The 19038-nt window shown below is 40.8% G+C and overlaps 1 protein-coding gene across 1 annotated transcript in view; it reads right to left on the bottom strand.

Moving 5' to 3' along the window:
- The window catches only part of LOC124802627 (exosome complex component MTR3-like), a 31237-nt gene extending 15945 nt beyond the window's left edge, over nt 1–15292 (bottom strand). The window contains exons 1-3 of the mRNA XM_047263516.1: nt 15093–15292; nt 14751–15004; nt 2028–2174 (exon numbers count right to left, since the gene is read on the bottom strand). Of these exons, the coding sequence (XP_047119472.1) occupies nt 2028–2174; nt 14751–15004; nt 15093–15255 (564 nt within the window). The 5' untranslated portion in view covers nt 15256–15292. The remainder of the gene's footprint in view (nt 1–2027; nt 2175–14750; nt 15005–15092) is intronic.
- Nucleotides 15293–19038: the final 3746 nt, after the last annotated feature.

Below are 19038 nucleotides of genomic sequence, written 5' to 3'. Positions count from 1 at the left end.
CTACAGTAGATGAATATCAATGATGTTGGCAGTAGTTTTGTGGATCACATCTGCTACCCTTTTTGCACAACCTGTGTTCTCATACAATCACTGGGCACAGTTTCATTGTCCAGGGGATCAATGGCATACTATGATTAAAACAGGGGCTAACTGATTTTGAATCTTGTTTTTCCATGGCTTTAGATGTTTTCTGTTTTTAGCTCTTACTTCCAACACCAGATGTGGAGCTTCCATCTCAAGAAATGAACAACTTGGAAATTTGTGGTAAGGTCTTATGGGACCAAACTACTTAGGTCATTGGTCCGTAAGCCTACACACTACTTAAGCTAACTTACACTATGGATAACACACACCCCCATGCCCGAGGGAGGACTCGAACCTCTGACAGGGGGAGCCACATGGACCGTGACAAAACGCCTCAGACCGTGCAGCTAGCAACTTGGCAGCCCTTCCATGCAGTGAAACAATGAGACTCCATGTCTAGCTCCATCACCAGGGTGTGAAAGAAGTTACTCTCACATCCTGTTTCTGCAACTTAATCCCCTACTAATCAAACTTTCAAATAAAGTGTTTAGTACAATAGCACAAAAATTCATGTGTCTGCAATCTATTCTGACTCCTTGCATCTCTCAATCTATAACACGTAAGCTGAAATCTAGGCTTATTACTGTACCACAATTAGGAAATTTAAATGCAGATTCCTAAAAGTTGTAGCTGGTGTGGTCCGCAATTATAGCTACCGAGGCAGGTAGTTCATAAATTCTTCTATTTTCAAAAAAATATTTGTTTACCTGCATAATTTATGGCCCACTCAACTACTCTTTCTGAACCACTACACATTATCAGATGAAACAGTATTAACATGTAAATTACTAAAAGCCACAGCAGATTTGACAGCCATCTTATCGGAAAACTTTATCACCACAGAACCTAAGGAAAACTCAAAATCTCAATATCAAAGCATAGTACAGGTACTTTTATCCTACAACTATGGGCCTAATGCTTTTTTACCTTCAATAGGTTTTTGTCCCCCCCCCCTCCCTCCTAATGAGGGCCATATTGTGACAGTAAATTCTGAGCACTACACAGCCATGTTGTAAACATCTCTGCACCATGAAGTTGATCCCCATAGCCACCTATGGTTCCAGCAAGATGGACCGACAGCCCATATTGCACATGGGATTCCTGAAAGAGTCATTTCTCACTTTTGGGACATCAACCCGGCCTCCTCATTCATGCAACCTGATTGTACATGATTATTTTTTTGTGGGATTATCCTAAACAGAAAGTTTATTAGCAATGTCCAATCATTGTCAACAAGCTGAAAGACTGAATTTGTGAGATTCCAAACATGTTGTGGCGATTTATGTTACCTCTTCCAGAGAGACTACATGAATGTGTTATTCAGCATGGTGGACACTTACCAAATGTTATTTTCAAGAAATAACACCATACACTAATTCTCCATAAAAAAAGAGAATTATTTTTATCAAAAAGTAAATATTTACATTTTCAATTGATATGTTGATTTAGTTTCAAAACCATCAGGTGTTTCTGGTGCACCCTATGTAAACACATGTTAGAATGGTGCTACCTAGAATTACCTAGAAAAGAGGCAGATTAAAAGGATGACTAATGAATTTATTCATGATACATGTTTGAGAAAACCCAGAAAATAAACAAGAATTGTTGTTGTTGCGGTCTTCAGTCCTGAGACTGGTTTGATGCAGCTCTCCATGCTACTCTATCCTGTGCAAGCTGCTTCATCTCCCAGTACCTACTGCAGCCTACATCCTTCTGAATCTGCTTAGTGTATTCATCTCTTGGTCTCCCTCTACGATTTATAGAATATAGTATCAAATATATGCACAGATGAGGAAAGATAGGGGGGTGGGGGAGGTGGGAGGGAATGACAATAGGGATATGAAAAAAAATCATTATTAACACAAATAGATAGCATCTGCAAATATTCAGAAAGATGACATGAGATCACATGAACATCTTATCTACATCTATAAGTAACATACCAGAGTTGCTGCACACACCAAGTCATACATGGGGACACTCGCATCAGCTAGTGCGAGAGCAGCCGAGTTGATAGCAGCTGCTAGCGCACATCCATCATTTTCAAGCACGAGAACATAGACATCCACTTGGAAATTTGGAAACTCATGCTATGAAAGAAATAAGACACTCATGTTACTTAAATATCAGTAATCAATTTTAATGTCAAACCACATTCAGTTTCTATCTCATCAGATTTAAACTATAAATGTACCACTATTACTGCTGCTGCTGCTGCTGCTAATACTACTATTGCAAACCGTGTAAGTACATGGGAACTTGAATGACATAAATTAGAAGTTTCTTATGGCTCCAATTTATCTTCACCGAGTCTTTTTCAAGACTTTAAATGTTATCCATGACTTTTTTGTCAAGCCATACAAATACAAGTATTATACTGTTGCCAGTTCTTTATCCCTTCACCAACATTTCCAAACAGAAATTTCTTTTCCACTTTTGAAGAAGAAGAAATTACTTCAGCGATAATGTCCTGGAGAGCTGAAGAATTTTGTTTTAGGGGACTTAGGTCTTTTCTCGCAACACTTGTTTCAAAGAAACTGTAAGATTCATAATGTAATCTAGGTCTATCATTTGTTTCTTTTAGAAGCTAATGGGCTGCTATCATATAAATATTGCACTGTAACTTAACACACACAAAGTGGTACAAATTAATGTGGTGGACACATCTAAACTAATGAAAATTGAACAGGTGTAGGAACATAAACTGTAAACACATGATATTTAAAGACATATTGTGTTCTAGTTTCTGCCATCTCTTTGCATCCATACACTGCATACCAGGTAGATCTGTGCGATGATACAAAATTCCATTTCAAACATTATGGAAGACGGTCATCAGAGTGCACTCCACCATAGTCCCTTATCATTTATGAAGGCTACAACAACACATGATTTTCCAACGTCAGGTGCTGAAAGTAACACAGTTTGTTCACAAAGAGAAAAATGGGGGCTCTCTAGTTCTGAATCGAGTCCTCTCACGTTCGCATCCAGCTGCTGCTGACCTCAGCGATATAATACAGAACCTTGCATATGAAGCCATTGTTATGTAACTGTTATGATTTGTAGTAAAGTAATACATCTCTCTCTGAGGGACAAAGTAGTTGCTGGCCCATCCTGGGCAACACCAGATACTCCTTCCACTCCTCGGAGAAAAGCAAAGGATAGTACATTAAGGACTAGAGCAAGAAAAATAAATAAGAATTTCACTGAATGTTGCAATCAAGAGAGCAGAAATAAACCATTGCACCTCCTGTCTCTCAGCTGACAAGATGAACAGTGACATACATAGGGGGCAAGCTTCAGATCTGTGAGAAGAATTCACAGATTTTGTAAATAAAATCCTGTGAAGTTATAGGAAACTGGTGGCAAAAAGAGGTAATTTTAAGTTTAAATTTTTCAGTTTGACAGTGAAACTGCCTTCCCCCTCATCTGAGTTACTTTAAAGATGTCATCTTGTTTGTGTGTGTAGAAGAGTTTATTGTCATCAACTAGGTGGCTGAAGTTGCAGTAAAAAAGTCAATTTTTTATAAACTCCCATTAAACATTGTGGTAAAGATACTTAGCTGGTACCCCATAGATAGTTGGCTTGAGTCTTGTGACATACTGACTTTCTTGTTGTTGTTGTCTTCAGTCCAAAGACTAGTTTGATGCAGCTCTCCATGCTACTCTATCCTGTGCAAGCTTCTTCATCTCTGAGTAACTACTCCAACCTACATCCCTCTGAATCTGCTTACTGTATTCATCTCTGCGTCTCCCTCTATGATTTTTACCCCCACTGCTTCCCTCCAGTGCTAAATTGGTAGTCCCTTGATGTCTCTCTTCTTTCAGTTAGCTTGTACCACGAATTTCTCTTTCCCCCAGTTCTATTCAGTACCTCCTCATTAGTTACGTGATCTACCCATCTAATCTTCAGCACTCTTCTGTAGCACCGAATTTCAAAAGCTACTATTCTCTTTTTGTCTAAACTGTTTATTGTCCATGTTTCACTTCCATACATGGCTACACTCCATACAAATACTTTCAGATGGACTTCTTGACATTTAAAACTATTCTCAATGTTAACAAATTTCTCTTCTTCAGAAACGCTTTTGTCATTTGGGTCATAATAATAAAAAAGAGAGATACATGAATTGAAAAAAACTTAATTTAAAGTATATTACATTTGCATTATTAGAAATGTTCTGCATGTACGAATTTGGGCTAATCGGACTTCCTCTCTTACATTTCAATTGTAAATGCAGGCAGCCGACTTCAAGGACACCAGTGCGTGTCAAATAAATGAAGAAAATCCTCTTTACGTGGTTCCACTTCACTTCAATAAAAATACTTAATACCGATATAAAGTCTTCTCTTATTTCGAAACATATATGATGCAAAACAGTCATAGTCCATCATACTCCAAGCAGCACATCTTAACAGAACTTCTACATATAAGAGAGTGAGAAACAAAATCATGTACAAAGAAAACTGAATGATGACCCTTTTTTTTTTGTTTCCCGCAGCTTACTGTGCATTCATAATTAATGTCTTTCTTTGCTGACGCTTATGGTCGATCGCTGTTTCATTTTTTGTTTTTGTTTTTCATAAATTTTGACTTCACCATATCTGGGGGGGGGGGGGGGGGGGCGGGAGTCACCATGTACCTACACACATTGCCAGTCTACATTTTACATCCTCCCTACTTCAACCATCGTCAGTTACTTTGTTTCCCAAACAGCAAAACTCATTTACTACTTTACGTGTCTCATTTCCTAATCTCATTCCCTCGGCATCACCTGATTTATTCCAACTACATTCCATTACCCTTATTCATCTTACCTCGACTCTTGTAACTGCCATCTGGTTTCTGTACAAATTGTAAAGTCTTTCGCTCCTCCCCCCCCCCCCCCCCCCCACTGCCAAAAGCTTCCTTTAAGTCTACAAATGCTATAAATTTAGGTTTGCCTTTCCTTAATCTATCTTCTATGAGAAGTTGTAGGGTCAGAATTGTCTCATGTGCTCCTACATTTCTCCGGAATCCTAACTAATCTTCCCCCAGATTAGCTTCTACCACTTTTTCCAATCATCTGTAAAGGATTCTTGTTAGTATTTTGAAGCACTGACTTTTCTTATATCATCATTATTTTCATTCAATTAATTGTAGCTGCACAGTGTAATACCTAGACAAGTGGTTTCAACAAGTTGATACTTCCCTTGGGGGGGACTCACTTTGTTACTTGTAACAACATGTTCTGCACACAATACAGACCTACTTTCTAACATTTATTTTCTCTTTCACTTGGGCCAAGATGTACTGGGAAAATCCAGTTGCATAATTCTGAGAGGTGTCTGGAAGCAGACAATCTAAAATTTCTGCGTGCAGAAGACCGTTCCCAGTCTGTGGAAACCTCGACCAGTACTCGAAGAAAAGATAGGTTGGACTTGGAGTATTAAATCTCAGCAAAATATTTTGTTGTCCATGGCATTCAAATATAAAAAATGCAGAATAAGAGGTCTCCACTGCTAAAGTTTGGAAGCATTATTGATTGGCAGTCTGATTTCATTGAAGAAATAAAATATCATAGGGTAGCAGTGACTGAAATATTCCACGTGGATGAAACTTTGACAGATGGTAATATGACGGCACGTAAATGTTGGCAGAAGGATGATGTCAGCATTAAGGGGTGGTAAAATACTTATTACTGGAAGTGTTGGATCGAGGAAGGGGTTCATCAATGAGGTCAAACTAAAATTCTGGGCTAAATCCACAAATGAGGATTACCAAGGTAAACTAAATTCTGGAAACTTTTAAAGGCGGTTTCCAAATATATTTCTCCCAAATCTTCCTCCAAAGACAGCTATTGTGACGGACAGTGCTCATACCAAAATGGATGATAAAAGTGGCCAAACCACCAACATGGAATGATACCAAAAGTGAAGTTAATGAAATGGCTGCAAAAGAGGAGTGTTGCCTGCAATGTCAGCATGAGGAAGCAGGCTCTGTTTGCTTTAATTCAAAAACATAAGCTTGATAAAAAAACATACATGATTGATGAAATGGCAAATGAGAAAGCCCACAAGCTTGTCTGCCTGTCACCCTATAATTGTGATTTGAGTGTTTGGAACAGCCATAGGCAAAAGTAAAAGATTCTTTAGGAAGCGCAACATTTCAGTGGACATGTCAAAAGATAATCTGTTTAAGATTGCGAATGAATTCCTTCTGTCAGTAACTGCTGATGACTGGGAAGGGTACTGCATGAAGCTCCAACAACTGGAAGAAGATTACTGGAAGTTTCAGGTGTTGTCAAACTTTCAGCAGACAATAATAGTTGCTACTCACCATATAGCGGATATGTTGAGTGTGAAAATCTTTCCGTTGTGCCTATCTGCGACTCAACATCTCCGCTATATGGTGAGTAGCAACTTTCCTTCTCAATATTGTTACATTCCATCCTGGATTTTCCATTGCTTGATTTCAGCAGACAAGAATGACATTTTCAATCTGCAGCAGAGTGTGCACTGATATGAAACTTATTGACAGATTAAAACTGTATGCAGGACCGAGACTCAATCTCAGGACCTTTGCCTTTCACAGGCAAGTGCTCTGCCGACTGAACTACCCAAGCACAACTCATGACCCGTCCTCACATATTTAATTCTGCCAGTACCTCATCTCCTACGTTCCAAACCTAACAGAAGCTTTTCTGGAAACCTCACAGAACTAGCACTCCTGGAAGAAAGGATCCTATCAGTTATATGACGGTCAGTTTGGCTTTAGGAAAGACACAGGCACTGGAGAGGAAGCTTTGATGTTGCACTCAATAATGGAAGCAAAACTTAAGAAAGACCAAGACACATTCACAGGATAGCAGTTGGCCTTAGTCTCAGACATAAGGTATATGTAACTAACCCAAATATTTTATCTTGTGATGCCTATTGCATCATGTGATGTGGAAAGAGGGTCATGTGACATATCAAACAGATACAGAATTACATCAGAAATCAGTGGTGCTTTTCATTTGAGCACAACTTTATTCATTCTCGAGAAATGACTGATGTTACTTCCTTGCATGTGACAGGAAACCTGATGGCATTACATAAGTCAAAGTGAGATTATGCTGATATCAGAAGAGAAGAACACCAGTGTTGTCACAGAAGATTTCAACAAATGCCACCTAGACAGGCCACCCATTACCCACAGCGTGGTGGTGAAACCATTCACAAAATTCTGTGAAACTGGCCATGTGTTATACAAACTGAAACCTGGATGACCAACAATGGCTACAGATGAAAGAAGATCAACTACTACTATGGTATCATTCAGCAAGAGTGCAGCACTCACCACATCTTGCATGAAACCAGGGTCAGCCATACATCAGTAAACCCTGCACATCTCAGGGAGTGGACTATTGATGCTTGTGCTCGCATTCTACTACAAATGTTGGTTTAAGTCTATGAAGAATAAGCCTAGTGGATAACAACCAACTTACAATGTGATGGATAACATTTTGAACATATCCTATAACCTCTGTGTGTTATCTCCTACACTTGCTATGTTCTGTGGAAAATGCAACAAAACTCAAGAGTGAATAAAGCTTTGCTAAAATGAAAGTCACAATTATTTTTCTCACATGATTCTCTGTCTAGCTGATGGCAGCTCCCAAACTGACCACAATGTTGGCAACATAACGTCACAGACTTTGCCCCCATCTCCATTCTCATTCTACTTGACTGGCAATATGTTTAGTCATCTTTTTTGGTTTTAGAATGGCGGCTCCACGCGCATGGACCATCCTGCAGAGCAATGAATCAGTGAATATATAGCTGTTACTGTATGAATGATTAAAGTACTAAAAAGAATTTAGTAAATGTTTGGAAAAAATTTTACTGAGTAATTATGATAAGGAACCAATTAAATATTGTCTGAGCAATCCACATCAAACATTGACCAACAGACACTAAGAAGTGCGAAGTAGCACATTCAAAAGTATTGTACATTTTGGTCTTAGGCCATTGTTACATTATCATATTTCTTTGACAAAGAAATATGATCAAACATTTGTCAAACTTCTTTTGACATGGCACCAGAAAAGGATATTACACTGTCGTCATATTTTTCATCAAAGTTCAATGTGGTGCAGTCAAAAAAATTATTATGCGCTGCAGTTGCTTGCACCGTAATTGCACTGTCTGTGCATATGGAATAGAAGTGGCAGAAAAAAAGGAAACACACTGAGTGCAGCCTTGTGTTTTATGTCAAGATAATAAAAGCATTCAGCAAAATTTGCTAAGAGAGCTGCAAGTGGAGGACCTCAAATCATATATAAATTACTTACAAATGGATGAGAGTGCATTTCAGTATTCGCTCAGTAAAGTGGCTTCTCATACTACAAAACAGGATATTCACTTGAGAAATGCCATATATGCAGAAAACAGAGTCACCATAACACAGTGATTTCTTGATACAGGAGACAGCTACTGTTGTTTACAATAAAGCACTCGAATACCACAATGCACATTAACCAAAATGATTTCAGAAATTTGTGAAGCGATTTATAAAGCACTCGAGGAGGAATATCTGAAGGTAAATAAATGTTTAGTACGCTGTATGGGCAGTAAAACCTACTTTTATTTCTGAATAATTTAATTAACAGATTTAGTCTTCCAACAACTATAAAATTAATAACAGATGTAGCACTTTTTAATTTGTGGTATCCATAGTTCAAAAAGAGGCAATGTAGAATGGAAAGCTAAGAAAAAAATTTTCTTTGATAGTGTGACCAGCTCCTTCATTCTGGCTTGCTGAAAAGCTGCCTGGATGTTTCAGATGTACAGATGAATGGCCGGGGATGTGGATTTGAAGTTGCCTGCAGCATATCCCACCTGCCCATCAGTACACAATTAATAGCATGCATTGTGCCCCTTGCTCACTCCCCCCCCCCCCCCCCCCCCCCCCCAATTAAGGCAAGATTATTAAAAAGAGTCCAAGGAACACACCAATTAAACTCTGAAGCCATGTTTACAAACACACTACACAGACGTCAAATAGCCGTAACGATGCCAGTGCTCCAAGCAGTTATATTTCACACTGTAGTGAACAGAAGACAAGTGACTTTCACTATCAAATCTATGGCATCGTATTTCTCTGATGAAAGGCAGGATTTGACAAGTTCCCTATTACACTATCAAATTTCTTTGACATAAATATCTGACACCTCAACTTTGATAAAAGAAATATAATAGTGTAATACAATCAGTAAACAAACAAAATAATGTAAGTGGTTGCTTCGTACAAGACTGTAACACAGTTCCTCCTTTTAATCCAACCAGATCCAGAAAGGCAGTATATAATGGCAACCAGATTTATGTATTGTTCCTTGACTTCCAGACAGAATTTGATACAGTTCTGCACTGTTGCCTAGAGAACAAAATATGAGCTTACAGAACAGTGAACCAAACTTGTGACTGGACTCAGGATTGTCTTAGCAGACAGAACTCAACACATCACACTAAATGATGCAAAATCATGAGATAAAAAAGTAGCATTTTGTTTAACCAAACATGATGTAGGACCATCACTGTTTACATGATTTATGAATGATCTACTGATAACTTTCTTAAGTTCCATAAGGCTGTTCATAGACGATCCTTTTATATACAGCCAAGTCAGAATGCCAGAAAATTGCTGTGAATTGAAGGAAGATCAGCATAAGACTGACATTTGGTGCAGGAACCAACAGTTTAAATAGAGGGTAAGACCCATTATTGTCCAACTACATTATTGACCACTGATCAACGTAAATGTTAAGGACAGAAAAATATTGAGGAGTATGTATCAGGAGGCAGCTGAAGAACAACAACCACATGAAACAAGTTACAAGAGAAACAGATGGCAGATTGATTCATTGGAAGAATTCTAGGGAAGGAAGCTTACAAAACTCATGTTCAATCATTTCTTGATTACTGTTCACCAGTCTGCAGAAGATACAATAGATTCACAGGACAGCACATTTCATCACAGACTTATTAAGTAGCACTCGAGGGTCATGGGGATGTTCAGTAACTTCAGTAGCAGATGCTACATGGTAGACATTGTGCTTACCAGAAAGGGTTACTATAAAAATTCAGAGAGAATTTTTTCCAAAAAATATTGCTTCCTTCCACATGTATCTTGCAGTATGGCAAAGAAGAAAGAATCAGTGTGTTAGAGCTAATGCACAGCCTGCACCTCACACACCAATCGTGAACGTAACAGTGAAGAGAGAAAATGATAGTGGTGCCTGAAGGAGCCCCTGCCACAACTGATAAGTGCCTTGGTGAGTACAGATGTAGTTTTCATTAGCCTATCATTAGCTATCTTCTTGGAAAATACCAGTGTATCAAACCTTAGGTTATTTGCATTGTTCTCTCTTTAGTTAAAACCTCAAACAAAGTATACAACTGTGGATTACATAGTGGTAACCTACATTTCACATTGTTCACAGTACAAACTGTTTATTTCCTGAACATCTAAAATTATTTTCACATCAGCTAATAGTTTTACTTAAAAGATTCCTGGGCATAATGTCACAGTTTGGGTTCCACAAATGTTGCTTGATTGAGAATGCTATTTATACATTCGCTCATCAAATATTACAAAAAGGCTTAAATAAAAATGCATCACCTGTTGGTATTTTTTGTGATCTCTCCAAGGCCTTGATTGCGTAGATCATGACACTGTCTTACAAAAACTCAATTTTTATGGAACTGATGGCCTGACACACTTGACAAACAGAATGCAAAAAATTATGCTGGATGATTCAGACAATGTAGGAAAGATAAAAAAAAAAAAAGAAACTAGTGACAGGTAAAAATCACATGGGCAGTCCAAAGGTGTTCAAATTTGGGTCCACTCCTATTCCTTTTATATGTGAACGACCTTCCACTTAACATTCAAGAAGCAAACTTGGCATTTCTTACAGATGATAATAATGTTATAATAAATCCCACTAGAGAGAAGGCAACACAAGAGTTAGTACATGACAGTTTCCAACGAATTCTTAAGTGGTTCTCTGAAAATGGATTCTCCCTAAATTTTGAAAAAAACATACTACATTCAGTTCTGTACAGCAAATAGAGTCCTACCAGTTACTGAAGTAGCATACGAACAGCAGTCAGTAAGTAAGTAAGTAGGGTAGAATGCACCAAATTTCTGGGTGTACATATTTGATAAAAACTTAAACTGTAAGAAACACATTACTGAGCTTCTCAAAAAATTAAGTTCGTCTACTTTTGTTCTTCATATAATTGCTAATACTGGAATTAAATGTATCATCCTCCTGACATATTTAGCATATTTCCACTCAATAAAGTTGTACAGAATAATTTTCAGGGGCAACTCACCACTTAGAAAGAAAGTACTGATTGTGTAAAAGCATGCTGTAAGAATAATGTGTGTTCACCCACGGACATCATGTAGGCACCTCTTTAAGGAGCTACATGTTTTAACTGCACCATCACAATACATATTTTCACTAACAAATTTTGTCATAAATAATAATCCACTACAACTTGGGAAGAACAGTGATGTACATACCTACAACAACAGAGGAAAAATGACCCTTATTACCCATTGTTAAAGCTGTCAGTGGCAGAGGAGTTCAACATGCAGCAATAAAATTTGTTGACCATTTGCCCAATAACATAAAATTTCTTACAGATAATGAAGCACATTTTAAATCTACTTTAAACTCATTTCTCCTGGACAACTCCTCCTATTCCACTGACAAATTTATATTTAAAAAGTGGTAGCCCATACAAAAAAACAAAAAGACCTTTAATAAAGTGTTGCTGTATGAGTAGGAATAACATGATAACAATGGAAAATCTTGGATGGAATAATACAATATTATGAAAAGGTTAATTGCTATTAATCATATAGTGGACAGCCAGAGACTGTCATGTGTATGTACGCATTGTGTGTGTGTGTGTGTGTGTGTGTGTGTGTGTGTGTGTGTGTGAGATTCTGATGCATGTTTGGCCAGAAACTTTGTTTGGCAGTCTTTTTGTTATGCCTACCTGTGACTCAGCATCTCCGCTACATGGTGAGTAGCAATTATCCTTTTCATAACATTGTCAATAAAATGATAGTATGTTCATTAATGTTAACACTAATCACACATACATATCCTATAAACTAACTCATTCCACATTCCAATAAAATTGTTCAAATGATCTATGGAACATGTAACCACTTAACTAACCAACAAAAATGCTGCCATCGAAACTGCAGAATATTTCAACAAGGCAGCTGCTTACTCAGGAAGAGTAAAGAACACAACATTAGTTATGCTGGGGACTTGGCTTCTTAGAAGCCCAATGTCTCAGTTGCAAAGGCCACAGGAGAAGAAGATTATGCAGCTCAGAAGTTTGGAATACTTGATTTGAAGGATACGCACTAGACTAAACATTGTCTGATTTTTTAAGTATCCCAGTTCCCCGTCATCATTTAAAGTTAATAATATGTGCCATTGAATCTCAAGAGCTGTAAGCAAATGTGTATGACAAGGCATCACTTGGTCATCCAAAAACCACCCTCGTCTCTTTCACAAAGGCACTGTAACTTACAAAAATAATGTAAAATCCTGTTTGGAGTACCAAAAATTTAATGAGTGGGGACAACCAATCACTGGACAGACTGATTCATTTATTATATTCAGAAAATCCCCTCAAGAACAACAACTTTCAGGAATGAAGATTAAGGTTCACATCACCTTAATGACAATGGCTTTATCTTAATGGAGTCTCATCACAACGGAACCCTTGTCCAACATGTAACCCACACACTTTATGAGTCTGATAACAGAAGTTTGTCATTACATTTACACAGATTCTAATACTCTGTGAAAGTTCCTTTGGCTCATTATTGGTCTTCACAATAAATGTACCCCACTCAGTCTTGGCCTGAGTTACCTAACTGTAACAACATTATTTCATTCCCGTATACGTTGCCTATGAGCATAATTAATCATTGCAATGATGAATAAGTTGAAACTACTTCATTACACTTCTCTCTCTTAAGAATGTTATCATTAGAGGCCAACCTCAATTATACCCTGAAAGACCTAAGAGAGGCAAGTGATTAATATCTAGCCAAGAATGGAATCATTTGAGATGGAGACAGACAAATGAGGGGAAAAGAACTGGTATTCGTTCTTAAAAGATAATATAGTAGCATTCACCTGAAGAGTTTTAGTGAAATAATGAAAGCCCTACATCAAGATGGCCCAAAGAGATTTGCACCTTGATCCACCTCAACATGAGTTTCCCCCTGGCACACTATCATGACAGATTAATGAACGAAAACCAATAAGGACAATCAGTAAGCAGCATAATTTTCAAGATAACAGCAGAACGATCAGCACACTGTGGTCTAATAATTATCTAACATTTAATTCTAATTTCATCACATTAACTTCCATTAGCCAGAATGCAACAAGTTAACATATCCAGAAATGAAATACAAACTTTGGGACTAGTGTAGCAGGGGATACAACCCGTCGGCTTTGGACATTGACGTCACAAGTCGCCAATCGAGAAGCGATTCTTCTTAGTGTTGTAGCTCCCTTCAGTGGCTGATAAGTGTTTTTTGGCTTTTTAAAAAAAAATCTCACGAGATAGAATAAACAGATCCACTTTATTAAGCAATCAGTAAAAAAACGAAACTGAAACATAACAGCAAAAGCGAAAATGGTAAACTGCTATCTGGCGACTTGTGACGTCATTGTCCAAAGCCGACGGGTTGTATCCCCTGCTGCACTAGACCCCAAACTTTTAGTTACAGTTACTGCCTACCTTTCTTCCAGAAATTTTCTTATAATGACATCCATTAATGAATGATCAGTAACACAAAATATTAAGGCTTGGTTTCATTTGTTATTTGCGTATTACTGAGGTCAGTGCATCAATTATAAGCTTCCATAAAGAAACCAGACAGAACAAAGATTAAAAGTAAATATTTTAACACATCCTAAAAGATTAAAGGCAAATGTCTGATATAGATTCGAAACAGGGCTCTTTCTACAGTATTAGGGGCTAGGCACTAACCAGCTGAGCTCTTCACACACAACACACAGACTGGTTCAGTACTTCAGTATTCTAGACCTCCCCCTTAGTTTCCAAACAATGGGTTGAGGTTAAAGTTCCAGCCCTCAAACTGTTTTACCATAAGGAAATTCAATAGGCTATACTAGAGCACTGAATTTCATTGCAGGTGGGAGGGCAGAACAATTCATCCTACAAACATAATCATTTTATTGTTATGACTAACCGGTTTTCTGCTGTATCCTCCCTCTCAGGACGGTACTATTCAAGGACCTGCAGGAGGCTGGAAAGCAGAAGCTAAGTATCGGAAAAATGAACCCTTTGGTGATCACTCTGTACGCTCAGCTGTATGGGGGTGGGGGTTCGTAAAAACTGTTGGTCCAAGTTCGACCGCCGGTCCACATATTATTTAAATCGGTCGGGAAGTTTAATTAGCCTATTTTGAATAACGTGTGTTAGTTTGAAACATGGGCCACAAAAAATAGTGGCATCTCAGCACAATAAAAATGAGATTTCGAACTGTTAAGTTATACATTATTGTGGGCATACTTCAATAATACAGCAAAGAAAATGTCTTCGGAAAAATACAAACTTATAATTCTTACACGACAAACTGCTGGTTCTAAGGCTCTACGTAACATCAAGCTGTATTGTTTCTCTTCTGAATCCTGTTGATGGCCTCTTCTTTTTTTGCACGAAAATGGAGCATATTTGAATTCACAATACAATTCGCCGTTTATGCTGTATTCAGACTTCCTTGGAATTTCTCGGGGATCGAAGACTGAACAGACAACTTTCGTTCTTTCCTGTTCCAAATAGGCTGAACCTTTAGCCTGACTCACCACACCAGTTTTCATGTCTTAAAAAAAAATTACAAAAATCAGATGACAAATTACATCAGTGCTAATTCTACATTCAAAATTCACAGCGTCAACCAAGTTACATACAAACTTTACGCTGTTCGTCCATATGCCTCCCACAGGCTCTGACACCATTGCTTGCACATATACTTTTTATATACTCTGCGTAAGTCAGATCTGGTTTTTCGACGTGCAATAAATATGACGTCGAATTTTCTGGACCCTGAATTCGCCTGCTATCTGTCCCCATGTTTAACCACCAGTAAACAAAACATCCACGCGCAAAAAAAAAAAAAAACACTCGAGTATACATATGCACACCAAAGATCATTCGTACTGACGGTATCGATCATAAGTATCGACTTGATGAAAGATCGTACGTAAAAAGCTCTTCAGCCCGGTTTCCAGAGGTATGGTTTTCTTTCACATGCATCCCCCTAATAGTACCCTTTCATGCACCTGTACTCCCTCCAATAACGGGGGTCAGTCAACAGTTGGCAACGGAGGTGAGTCGTCGACGTATTCGGCGGGGAGGACGAGTGGTTCCCCGTACAACACCTCTGCGAGTGAAGCACTTAGATCCTCCTTGACTGCGGTTCGCAAGCCCAGTAAAACCCACGGGAGGGCGTCTGTCCACTGGCCACCATGTGGCATGATTGCTGCTTTTAAGGTGCGGTGGAACCTCTCCACCAGGCCGTTGCTCTGAGGGTGGTAAGCTGTCGTACGGAATCTGTCTACACCACACAGTTGACAGAGCCGTGCGAAGAGGTTCGCTTCAAACTGGCGTACCCGGTCCGTTGTTATAGAGGAGGGACAGCCAAAACGTGAGATCCACGATTTGATAAAGGTGGCGAAAGCGTCGGTGATGGGCGTGTCCTCGACCCAGAGGGTCGCTCTGTCTATCATTGTGAAAAAGTAGTTAAATGGGCCCGCAGGGGGTAAGCGCCTCACGATGTCAATGTGGACGTGGCGTAAACGTCCGGTACGTACGTCAAAGTGGGCGAGAGGAGGGTGGGTGAGACGGGAAACCTTCCTACGTTGGCACGACACACACGCTTGTGCCCACCGTTTGCAGTCCTGACGTACGCCAGGCCACAGAAAACGTTCAGTCACTAGGCGGATCGTGGCCCGGACGCCCGGGTGTGCTAAATCATGGAGTGCATGGAAAATAGGTTGTCGCATGGACGGTGGGACCCATGGTCGAGGTCGTCCAGTTGAAATGTCACACGTTAGTGTAAGGTCTGAGTCCGTTAGCGAACGGTCTTCAAATCGAAGAGTTGAGGTTGAGCTATCAAACTCAGCATGAGTTTCGTGTTCAGTCCGCTGGCGGCGTGCAAGTTCGGTGAGGGATATGTCAGCTGAGACCACTGCGATCCTCGACCAAAAATCAGCGACCACATTATCGGAACCGCGAACATGACATGCGTCGGTTGAAAACTGTGAAATGTATTCCAAATGGCGAAGTCTGCGAGGGGGTGCGTTGCTGCTCGGATTGTGGATCGCCTCCGCAAGGGGTTTGTGGTCGGTGTAAATGACAAAGACACGTCCCTCGAGGTTATTCTGAAAGAGGCGAATGGCGGCGTAAACCGCGAAAAGTTCTGTATCAAAAGATGACCATTTAGTCTGAGCACGTTACAGTTTTCGCGAAAAGAAGTGTAGAGGTTCGACAGAACTACCTAAATGTTGGTGGAGCACGGCGCCGACTGCTGAGTCACTTGCATCTGTCATAAGAGAAAGCTGTACGTCCGGCATAGGGTGTGCAAGAGTCACTGCTGTCTGAACGGCCGTTTTGAGTTTGTCGAAAGCCGTCGTCATTTCATCTGTCCATTGAACTTTGCGCGTGCCTGAAATATTCTTCCCGCGAAGCGCATCGGTAAGCGGAAGTTGTAATGCCGCGGCATGAGGAATTCGCCTTCTATAAAAATTAACCATGCCAAGGAACCGTTGTAACCCTTGAAAGTCATTCGGCCGTGGGACGTTAGTAATTACCTCCACGCGAGGGGGTGGTGGAGCGATACCTGCAGTGGAAACCACGTGTCCGAGAGAAGTTACTTGTGAAAGCGCAAGTTGCGATTTGTCCTGGTTGATTTCAACACCTGCACTTGACAAAGCGTCTGTGACAGCACTTACGTGGGCTTGATGATCCTCGCTAGAGGGTGAGAAGATTAAAATGTCATCTAAATATGCATACGCAAAAGAGAAAGGTCGTAACACCTCGTCAATAAATCTCTGCCAGGTCTGAGCGGCGTTTTTTAACCCAAAAGGCATGTATAAGTATTCAAAGAGCCCGATGGGTGTGATAATTGCTGTCTTTTCGGTATCGTCTGCTCAGTCTATCACTGAGAAAACCTGAGAGCCATGTAACCAGTGTGTGAATTCCTGAATATGTGGCACCGGATAGTTATCCATGATTGTTCTGGAATTCAAAGCGCGGTAGTCGCCGCATAGTCTGTACGTGCCATCGGGTTTATCTACTAAATGAATAGGAGATGACCAACTGCTACTAGAGCATCTGATGATGTTGGCGTCTAAGAGTTCGGATATGATGGCACGTGCACTCAGGAGTTTTTCTGGATTAAGCCCGCAGGCTTTGTGTCTGATCGGCGGTCCCGGTGTCGTGAGAATATGATGTACAGTACCCACTGTTACAGCACACACTGACGTGTGGAGTCGTCGACCTGACTGTCCTAGCGGGGCAACACAGGGAGACCCTGGACTGCCCTGTATGTGGCGCCCCGAGGGCGTCGGTGTAGATGTGGTGGCGGCTGCGGCATGTGTGGCGGCAGATCTCGGAACGGGCGTCGTTACTGAAATCGGCGCCTCGTAGGTCAGTGGTGGAGGTGTCATGGTGACAGATACAGGCGACGAGGGCACGCGCACGGTGTTGTGGCGGTGTGGTGGGGTCTGGGTGGCAACAGGGCGCCCCTCGGTAACCCTTGGCGCCGCGGCGTCATGCTGGGTCGGCGAGGTGTCAGCCACAGTAGCTGCATCCGTGGCATTGGTAGCCCCGGCGTCTTGTTGAACACGGCGACCAGAAAAGGAGCGGTCCGGTGGCAAAACAACGTTGTGGGGTGGAGTAAGAGACGCGATTGTGCGGTCGCAGGAGTCGATTTTAGCCTGTAATTCACAAAGACGGCGCCGAGGAGCGCTGTTGTCAACCATGAGGGCTGAGGATTCACATTGGATGTGGATGAGAGAAGACGTTGTTGTAGCCAAATCGACGGAGAGTGCCGCACAACGGCGACGTTCCACGATGATAGAGGATGAGGTGTTGGTGGTGCGTGTCGAGAATGGAATGCGAATGCCTGATTTTGAGAGTAAAGAAGAATCGTCGATGTCCACTGATAGCTTGTAGTGACAGAGGAAGTCTATACCAATGACGGGTTCATCAACTGAAGCTATGCAGAAGGACCATAGGAATGTAGTACCAGTATTGAAATCGAGCTGGACGAGAGCTGTGCCGGTGACAGGAATGCGTGTGCGGTTAGCTGCAAGAAGCTCAACAGGTGGAGCAGAGCCAGTGGCAGGGGTCATCGATTAAGAATGAAGAGTGTAACGTATGATCATAAACGTACGGGCGTGCAGATGGCATCGGAAGGCTCGCAAAATTAGAGCATGATTGTAGGTGCAGAGGTTCATTAGGACAGAGTAGCGCGCTTAAACCGCTCCGTCCGCGGAGTTTAAAGCATTGCAGGGCGCGCAGCACTTCACGGCTTTATCACCGAATGTTGCATAGTACCACAGACTGATGACAGAGCCCTGTTGCTGTTGGTAGAAGCAGCGGAGTCATCTGTCCGCAGGGCAGATGACCCGGTACCTGGCGCGGTCGGTTTGGTGTGTGGTTTAATGCTGGCGCGCGTAGCCGGTTGTGTGGCTGCGCGTGCAGAGTCACCAACCTCTGTTGGCGAAGAGTGCGTCACGTCCTGCGTGGTCGCTGGGGGATATAGGAAGGTGTAATGAGTGTACGATGAAACTCTGTTGGAACCAGCAACTGTTTGATGGAGTTTCAGTAGGGTATAAGCTTCGTCTGCTA

The sequence above is a fragment of the Schistocerca piceifrons genome, chromosome 6 (genome assembly GCF_021461385.2).
Source record: "Schistocerca piceifrons isolate TAMUIC-IGC-003096 chromosome 6, iqSchPice1.1, whole genome shotgun sequence".
Taxonomy (NCBI): Eukaryota; Metazoa; Arthropoda; class Insecta; order Orthoptera; family Acrididae; genus Schistocerca; species Schistocerca piceifrons.
The sequence above is the reverse complement of the archived record's forward strand: the minus strand, read 5'-3'. Positions and strand labels throughout refer to the sequence as shown.